This window comes from Elephantulus edwardii, unplaced genomic scaffold (genome assembly GCF_000299155.1).
Source record: "Elephantulus edwardii isolate Elephantulus edwardi_28Jun2011 unplaced genomic scaffold, EleEdw1.0 scaffold00124, whole genome shotgun sequence".
NCBI lineage: Eukaryota > Metazoa > Chordata > Mammalia > Macroscelidea > Macroscelididae > Elephantulus > Elephantulus edwardii.
The window spans coordinates 4,541,276-4,551,431 of record NW_006399874.1 but is presented as its reverse complement, the minus strand read 5'-3'; the positions used below and the strand labels follow the sequence as shown (position 1 = coordinate 4,551,431).

The following is a 10,156-nucleotide window of genomic DNA, read 5'->3' as shown; positions in this document are numbered from 1 at the left end:
GATGGTTTTGAAATTTTAGTGGGACAGACTTAAGTTCAAGTCTTGGTTCCCGTGGACTTGATTTAATTTTCCTCAACTTCATCTTGAACTTGCATATGAGTAGTTGATGGTCTGTCCCACAATCAGCATCTGGCCTGGTTTTCACTGCTGATATTGAGCTTCTCCACCACATCTTTCTACAAATGTAATCTATTTGATTCCTATGCATACCATCAGATGAGACCCATGTGTGTAGCCTGTGTTTATGTTTCTTGTAAAAGTTATTTGCAATGAATAAATCATTGAATTTACAGAACTCTATCATTCTATCTCTAGCCTCATTTCTGTCACCGAGCCCATGTTTTCCACTTTCATATGTTAAAATAAGGTCACTCATCACAAGAGTTCCACTTTTGCTCTTTTCCTCTTGGACTAAGATGGATGCTAATATCTTTTTTGCTTCAAAGAGCAATACACATCATCTTATTTGGCTTGATTAAACTGTTGTCTCACTTAAAATATTATATGCTATTTTCATTAAGGTTTGTTTTGTAGATTAATCACATTTCATTCCCTTATAAAAGCTAACAGGACATTTTTTAATATACTTGATAAACTTTTATACTCTTTTTTTAAGTATACTTGATGTGTAGGGTTCCTTGGACATTATGTTCTCTTTACCACTTTGCTGCTAGGGTTCTTGATGTTGTTGTTGTTGTTAGGTGCCGTTAAGTCATTGATGACTCATAGAGACCCTATGAACGAAAGGCCTGAGCACTGTTCATACATAGAGTTTCCGGAGGCAAGCCATTTCAGAAGTGGATGCCGCTCCTGCTTCCAGGCTTGTTTTAGATGGGAAGCTCCAGCCAACACTGTCTACCATGGTGGGTAACCATTACCACGTTTGGCACATCAGTGTCACAGTGTTCAGCATCATGCTGTTAGGGTAGCCCTTATTTATTTGTCCATTTATTCAGGAACTATTGCACAATTCATGCAATTAAGAAATTTTTAATTTTTTTTCTTTTACTGTTTGAAACTCTCTTGAATTTTACTGTCATTTTTTTCTAACAATATTGTTTTTTTTAAAAAAAACAATGTAAAAACAAGATTAAATTTATACTGTCTCTAGACATAAAGTCATAAAAAAACCTGTATGCAAAATATTTGCTGACACTGAATATTTTGACATTCACACACTCTCTCACTGCCATTGAATTAGTTCTGACTCAAAGCTGACACTCATGCATTGTGTTTCCGAGACTATAAAATGCATGGGAGATGATTTCCCATCTCTCCCCCTGGGAACCACTGGTGATTTTGAATGGCTGGAGACAACACAGCTTTGGGGTTAGCAGGGCTGGAGAGGAAGGCCCTCTATGAGGTGGATTGATTCAGTGACTGGGGTAATAGGGATGGGTGTATCAGAGACGGTGCAATTGGCACAGGACAGAGCAGAGTTTAGGGCTGTTGTACATAGGGTCGCTATGAGTTGCAAGCAACTCGACAGCACATAACAACAACAACAACAACAGGGATAGCCTAAGCACTATGTGAAAGCTCCATATTTTGACCCTGATTTCTCCATATTACTGCCACAAAGAGAGAAGACAGAGAATTGTTGCATTTATAGCACCTGTATATGTCAGTATACTTCCAAGTGTCTGCAGTGGTACTATACCATCTTTAGTAAGCTTTGGTGTGTCTATTCATTTGAAGGCAAGTTCAATAACAGTAACATCATGCCTATTTAATTTTCATTCTAAGAGATACCAAATAATGCTTTTATAAAGGTATGTCTAAACTCTGCCTTTCCTGCTGCAGCTTGTTCTGCCACCATTAATAAACAAACTAATGACAGACTTTGCTGGTTTGGGTACAATGTTTACTACCCTCAGTACCCATTAAATTTTATTTCTGACAGAATAAGAGTATGGTTCAAGCACTCTGTGAAATCAGACTCTTGGAACCAGATTCTGTTCTAAATTTCATTGCTAGTTACCTTTATGTGATGTCACATAACATACATTACTCTCCCTGCATGAAAAAGTGAGGACTTGGAACAGATATGTTTTTGCTTTTATGGGTTTGTTTCTAGTTCTTTAAAACATAAACTAACTCTATATGTAGACCATGGCTTTTTAGATTTATGTGTGCATGTTATTGAATACAGTATTTCATTCACATCTGATATTTTTAATTAAGACAATCATAAATGCACGTGTATTTCCTTTCTTGTCTCAGGGAGAGTTAGCAAAGAATCATGAACCAGGTCATCCCGCCACTTGGAGTTGATAATCATCCAAGAATTTTTCTTTTTAAGTGTGTGGGATCATTATTATTTTTTCATTTTTTTTGTGATGTTTGATCAGTAGATCAAAAGAAGGAGAATATCTCATGACATATTGGAAATGTTATGAAATTTTAATTTTCCTATCTGTAGGTAAAGTTTATTTAGACAGGCACACCCATCATTTATATATTACCTATCATTACTTCTAAGTCACAATGATAAAAGTTGAGTAATATGGATGGAAACAGTATAGACCAAAGGGGGGGAGCTTTCAAGCCTATTGCCATCAAGTCAATTCTTACTCATAATGACCCTGTATGTTATAAAGTAAAATAATGCCATAGAGAAGCTTCCTTGACTGTTAAGTTTGCCTTTCATTTGTGATTCTAAATACATTGAATAGATTATGGACTGCCAAACAGAGCTCTGGTGGCCTACTGGTAAAGAGTTGCACTGCCAACCCAAAGGCAGATGGTTCAAATTCAGCAGTTCTGGGAGAAAAGATAGGCAATCTCCTCTTCTATGTTTCACAGTCTCTGAAATCCCTTGGAGACTCGGCTGTGAGCCAGTTCTTACTCAAAATTAAACAACTACATGAGCTGCCAAAAAAAAAAAAAAATTACAAAACAAACCAGATTCATCTTTTTACAGAAAGATGTTTTCCCCTGACCCTTGGTTTGATAGATAGCTGAACTTTCCCTCTCTTCTTTATATTGAGAACTTCACAGAATCTTAGAATGAATTATTCCTTTTTCCTAAAAATGATATTGAGAACATACCATCTTCATGTGTTTGTTCTGAGCGTTAAATTATTATCGCAGAGACAAAGTTAATTCTTTCTCAAGGTGCTGATGAGCTTAAAGAGGATTTTCTCCCAAAGAAGCAAAAGTGTTGAGTCACAAATGAATGATGGTTCTTTTGTTTTCTGGTGTCACCCAGACCTTTAATTTGTCTTAGTGAAAGTGATTGCTGAGGAGCAGCTCTAATCCAAGAGGGAGAAAACCCCCAGAGTTCCAGAGTTAATCATTATCGTGTTTTTCAGACAGATTTAAATGACGAATTAGTTGAAGTGCTTGTGAAGGGCAGCTGATGGGCCCCTCTCAGATAGACAACCTTTGATCTCACATTGGCCTGTATTTTCTTTAGAGGGTGAGGGTAATTGAACTGGAAGGTGACACCTTTATACAAACTTCTTTAGTTGATTAAGCAAAAATGATCATTAGAAGGGGGAAAAAAGTAGCGCATTCTTTAAAAATATATTATATTACTTGCTCTTCCAATGGAATTCTTTTTTAAAATTGCTTTTTAAATTTTTTTAAAATAATCAGACAAAACTAGTTTGTATTATATTTAGCTTTAGTATTTCATTTTATTTTTTGTGATTATAGTGAAAGTGTACAGAGCAAGTTGGTTTACCAATCAACCACTTATTTGTGCACAATTTGCTTTATTTTGGATATGAATGAAGCCCAAAGAATAGAGGAGAGATTTTTTTTTTTAATTTTGCTTCTGCAGTGTTTATTTTTTCTAGATAGAAGTTGGGGGATCTGCATAAAGCCATTCTAAAACTAGTGGATTTTTACTATTATCAAGGTAGATACATAAGTTAATGCTGTTGTTGCCCTGCCTCAATGCTGTCGTTGTTGTTAAGTGCCATCAAGATGTAGGTGACTCATAGTGACCCTACAAACGAAAGACCTAAACGCTTGTATAACTTACATCCTCTCTCCAGGTTCATAGTATTTCCGGAGGCAAGCTATTTTGGAAGTGGATGCCACTCCTGCGTCCAATGCTGGTGTCAATAATGGAGTTTTGCTGCTAAATGAAGGCCAGGCCTCTCTGGTGGTTCAAATCCACCAGGGACTCCATGAAGAAAGATGGGCTATTTCCTCCCATGTGATTTACTGTCTCCACAACCTGCTGGAGGGCCGGTTATGAGTCAAATCTGTTGTTATTGTTGTTGTTGTTAAGTTCCATCAAGTTGTAGATGACTCATAGCGGCCCTATGAACGAAAGACCTAAATACATGCATAACTTTTATTATTTCTCCAAGTTGATAGGGTTTTCAGAGGCACCATATTTCGGAAGTGGATGCAACTCCTGCTTCCAAGCTTGTTTTAATCAAGGAGCTCCACCAAACACTGACCACCAATCATTATCACATTTGACACATCAGTGTCACAGTGTTTAGCATCACAGCAACCAAAAGTTACCTCTGTACAGCAAATTAACAAACCAATGCTATAGCACTTAGATGAACGTTTGACCAAAAACAATTAAAACCAGACCTGAGGGCTAGATGGCAATAAAAGTTGAATGCCCTGCCTCAAACTTTATGTGGGATGACATCAAGAACCCATCCATTCATTAAGTCATCAAACATTTGTTGAATATGTTACCGCAGGAGGGGTCTGTTCTTGAAAAGAGACATCATGCTGGGGGAAAAAAGAGAGAGCAAGAGATAAAGAGGACAACCCTCAACAAGATGGATTAACCATGTTACTGCAGCGATGGGCTTAAGTATATCAGAGCTGACGAGGATGGCTCATTATAGGGCAGGGCTTAGATTTGTTTCACAGAGTTGCTATAGGTTGAACTGAACTGGATGACACCTAACAACCTTAACAATTGCATCCCTAGCACTGATCTTGAGACTTGAGTACATTGGTGAACAGGCAGAGATTCTTGCCTTTGGGGAGTTTATATTCTAATAGGCAGAAAACATTATTAAAAATGCACATAATAAATGAGTAAACTACAGCATGTTGGTAGATGATGGGAGGGAGGGCAAAGAACACTATCGGGGAGATGAAGAATACTGGAGATTAATTTTGTTTTGTACCAATGGGTTTGAACCAACCCGTAGCTGAACCTCCAGTGGGTTTTCGGAGGTAGTTAATTCCACCGGAGAGATTGCCCATCCTTCTCCCTGGGAGCAGCTGGTGGAATTGAACTATGTGCCTTTGAGATTGCAGCACAGCTTCTTAACCCTAGGCTACCAGAGCTCCTTATATTGGAGGTGGTGGTTGTTGCTATGTGCTGTCGAGTCACTTGTGAATCATAGTGACCCTATGTACAAGAGCCCTAAATTCTGCTCTATCCTGTGCCAACCTCACTGTCTCTGACACACCTACTCCCATTATTCCAATCACTGAATTGATCCATATTATTGAGGGTCTCTCTTGGCCTGTCCCTCCACTCTCCCAAACATGATGTTCCTCTGCAAGGAATGGTCCCTCCTTGCAACATGCTTCAGAATCCGTGCCTCCAAGGAGTAGTCTGGTTTCACTCTCTCCAGGACAAAACTGTTTGTTCTCCTCGCAGTCCATGGTATATTCAACACTCCTTTCCAGCACCACATCTCAAAGGCATCAATTCTCTATCATCCCTAGTCACTGTACAGCTCTCTGCAACATAGCATGCAATTGCAAAAGTGTTGGCTCAGATCAGGCACACCTGAGTCCCCATCCTGACATCGTTGCTCTTCAGTACTCTGGAGAAGTCCCTCACAGCTGACTTTCCCAATGCAATTTGTCTTTTGACTTCTTGGCTGCTGGTACCAAAACTGTTGACTGTGAAGCCAAGCAAACTAAAACTGCTAAGTATCTCTCAATCTCTTCGCCATCCATAATGATGCTGCCAGTTGGCCTAGTGGTGAGAATCTGTTTTCTTGATGGTTAGCTTCAATCCATATTGAACGTTGCAGTCCTTAACTTTCTGCAGCAAGTGCTTCAGGTCCTCCTCAGTTTCAGCAAGCAGGGTTGTGTCATTGCATAACACAGGTTGTTGATGAATCTTGCACCAATCCTGATGCCACATTCCTCTTTGTACAGCCCAGCATCCCAGATGATCTTTTCTGCATACAGGTTGAAAAGGTGTGGAGACAGAACACATCCCTCGTGGATGCCCTTCCCAATTTTGAACCATGCAGTGTCTCCTTGCTCTGTTCTGATGACTGCCTCTTGGTTCAAGTATAGGTTTCGCATAAGCACAATCAAATGTTCTGGGATTCCCATTCTTCTCAGAGTCAGCCACATCTTGTTGTGATCCACACAGTCAAAAGCCTTAGCGTAGTCATTGAAGCACAAACATTCTTCTGGTACTCTCTGATTTCAGCCAATATCCATCTAAAACTAGCTATAATGTTCCTAGTACCACAGCCTCTTCTAAACCCAGCCTGCACATCTGGCAATTCTCCGTTGATGTGTTGCTCCAGTCATTTTGCTTGCATGTGATATTAATGAATGATATTATTTGGTAATTTTTATACTCTGTTGGGTCACCTTTCTTTGGAGTGGGAACAAGTATCAATCTCTTCCAGTCAATTGGTGAGGTGGTTGTCCTTCAAATTTCTTGGCACAACATATGTAGAGAGAGTAGACAATAAAGAACTTGCTGAAGATAGTATTTAAGCTAAGATACAGATTTTAGCTAAGTAGACTTCCAGAGAAATAACATTTCAGGGAGAAGAAATAATAAGTGAAGAACTTAAAGTGAGAGGGAGCATGGCCTGAGTGTATAGGGTGCCATGGCTGGAAGCAGCAAAAAGAACTGTCTCCGATAGCTTGTGTTAGTGTAAAGAAAAAATAAAATAAAAATAAATAAATAAATAAAAATCCACATGCAGATGACTTTAAAAAACAGAAATGTGTTCTCACAGTTTGCAGGATAAGAGTCTGAATTAAGGGCCTTGAGAGGGCTTTGTTCTTCTGGCACAAAAGCTTTCCTTTTTCTCATCCAGTTTCTGGCAGCCACAAGAGTTTCTTTGTGTCCCTTGCCTGGTAGATGAATCCTCGCATGATATCATGTGTGTGTGTCCAGATCATCTGTTTTCCCTTTTCATAATGACTCTACTTCACATAAAGAAGTTTAATAAAAATCCTACTCTGGTAATAGAAAAACAAAAACAAAAACAAGCAAACACAAAAAACCACAACAGCAACAATTAAAAACCTCAAAAAAAAAAACAAAACAAAAAACACAACAACACAAAAAAACCCTAATTCCAAGCAAAGGCACATTCAGCGGTATCAAGGTTAGGACTTTAACGTAGTTTATGAGAGAGATAGAATTTAGCCTTAAAAACTTCACATGATTAATTCCCACCACCACTCACACATCTTTATTCCTCTGTTGTCCATCCTCCTCCCTCTTGGACCCCCATGCTCATTCTACAATATTGGTTTTATACAGTATTTGTCCTTATGGGACTGAGTTAGTTCATTCAGCATAATGCTCATGGGGTCGCACAATTTGATAGGGGTGAGGTTAGGAAAATGGGAAGAAACTGGTATGAAAATGTATTCAAATTTTGTAAATAAACTAGTGTAATAAAATTTTTTTAAACATCAAAATAAATACATCTTCATGCCTTAAAACAAAACAAAACAAACAAAACCCACCTTCCATTTGGAAAGATCCAGTGGGGTCTAAAAAAGACGGGGTAATAGTGGGCATAAATCAATGGTTATCTATGGGAAACCTAATGTGAATGAGGGAATGAGTGAAATACAATGTATATGAATGGAAAACTTTAAAAATTAATAAAACCCAACAACTGCCATTTGTTCAAATGTCATTTTATCTTCAGATTATAATACAAGTGAACAAAAACAAGCCTGTAAGAAGCACGAGCTCTATGTGAGCTTCCGGGACCTAGGATGGCAGGTAAGAATTTAGAGACTTTTTTTTTTTGCTTTAACATAATAGCTTGGTGGTGACAGTGGTGTTAGGAGTAGAGCCAAATATGACTCATAGTGAGTGTCCCTATACACAGCAGATCCGAACCCTGTGTTATCCTGTGCCAACCTCAGTATCTCTGACACACATTTTCCCCTGACTCTCCACCTTTCCAAGCATGGTGCCCCTTCCCAAGAAATTTTCTCTCCTAGTAACCTGCTCTTGGAAGGAGGAGTGGCATCCACTTACATAATAGCTTGCCTCTGGAAATCCTATGAACCTGGAGAGAGGATGAGAGACACCCAAACATCGAGGACTTTCCTTCACAGGGTTGCTATGAGTCGCTTGCGACTCGACAGCACTTAACAACAACAGCAACAGTAACCTGCTCAGGGTATGTGAGACAAAGCTTTGTCTTCTTTGCCTCCAAGGAAAACTTCCGTTTTCCCCAATACATATCCATTTGTCTTTTGTAAGTCCATAGGATATTCAGTACTATTCTCCAACACCACAACTCAAAGGCATCAATTCTTCTTCTGTATTCCTTATTCATTGTCCAGCTCTCAGGTACATAGTAAGTGATTGAAAAGACCATGGGCTAAATCAGGCACACCTTAGTCTTCAAAATGACATCATTGCTCCTCGATACTAAGTCCCTAACAATGGACTTGCCCAATGCAACATTTCTTCTGATCTTCTGAGTGCTTTTACCAAGGGTGTTGATTGTGAATCAATGTTAGATAATTTCCTTGATAATTTCAATCTTTTGTCCATCTATCATGATGTTAATTATCAGTCCAGTGAAATGAAGCTGGACATCAAGTGGTTGAATTTTATATGTATAGTTATTTATTAGTTGCAAATACCTTTTTTATAAACCTCACAAAAAGCGTCTTTACACAAGCACCTCACCTAATGGACTGTATAGGAAGCGGTTTGACTACATCTGTGGAAAGAATAGTTGGCACGGCTCAATATTAGCACTCAAAACCAGGTCACATGCTTATTAAGGTATAGACCAAAACTGCTTAGTACCTTCTAATTTTTGCCAGTAATTTTTCTAATACAACTATCAAATGCTTTGACAAGATTTTTCAGTTTTTGAATTATTTGTATATTTTCCTTCTTTGATTATCCTTTCAGTATCAAAGTATAATTTTTAAGTTTTAAGATTAAAAAAACAACTCATGCTCTAGGAACAATATAACTTCTTGATATTTATGAAGTGAAAAATAGTGCTTTATAAATATTTTCAATATTTCATTTTCATGCAAACATGTAGTTTGTTCATATATACATAGGCAATGCTATTTACCTTGTTTTGCCGCTAGCCTATAAGTGACTACGGAAAAAAATCAGCTGTAATATTTGTACCATGAGAGAAAACTGTGGTTGTTGTTGTTATGTGCCTTCAAGTTGCTTGCGACTCATCGTGACCCTATGTACAACAGTCCAAACTCTGCTCTGTCCTGTGCCAATCACACTGTCTCTGACACTCCCATCCCAATTACCCCACTTACTGAATCAATCCACCTCATAGAGGGTCTTCCCCTCCTGTGCTGTCCCTCCACCCTCCCAAGCATGATGTCTCTCTCCAAGGACCTGTCCCTCCTTACAACATGTCCAAAGTATTACAGACAAAGCCCCAGAATCCTTGCCTCCAAGGAGTAGCCTAGTTTAACCCTCTCTAGGATGAATCTGTTTGTTTTCCTAGCAGTCCATGGTACCCTCAATACTCTTCTCCAGCACCACAGCACAAAGGCATCAATTCTCCTTCTATACTCCTTAGTCATTGTCCAACTCTATGATGCATAACAAGTGATTGCAAAGGCCATGGCATGTATCCGATGCATCTTAGTCTCCAGAGAGACACCATTGCTCTTCAGTACTTTGGAGAGGTCCCTAACAGCAGACTTTACCATCACAATACATCTTTTACTTTCCTAGCTACTGGTGCCGAGTGTTGACTGTGGAGCCACGCAAACTAAAGCTGTGAATAATCTCAATCTCTTCACCATCCATTCTGATGCTGCCATTGGTCCAGTGATGAGAATCTTTGTCTTCTTGATATTGAGACTCAATCCAAATCGGAGGCTGCAGTCCCTGACCCTCTACAGCAAGTGCTTCAGGTCCTCCTCACTTTTGGCAAGTAGGGTTGTGTTATCTGCATATTGCAGATTGTTGATAGATCTTCCACCAATCTTG

At 38.9% G+C, this 10,156-nt stretch overlaps 1 protein-coding gene across 2 annotated transcripts in view; it reads left to right on the top strand.

Annotated features, from left to right (window-relative positions):
• BMP5 (bone morphogenetic protein 5) overlaps nucleotides 1-10,156 on the top strand; it is a 192,333-nt gene that overhangs the window by 176,946 nt on the left and 5,231 nt on the right. For both annotated transcript variants that reach the window (XM_006893141.1, XM_006893140.1), the window contains exon 5: nucleotides 7,863-7,939. In XM_006893141.1, the coding sequence (XP_006893203.1) occupies nucleotides 7,863-7,939 (77 nt within the window). The remainder of the gene's footprint in view (nucleotides 1-7,862; nucleotides 7,940-10,156) is intronic.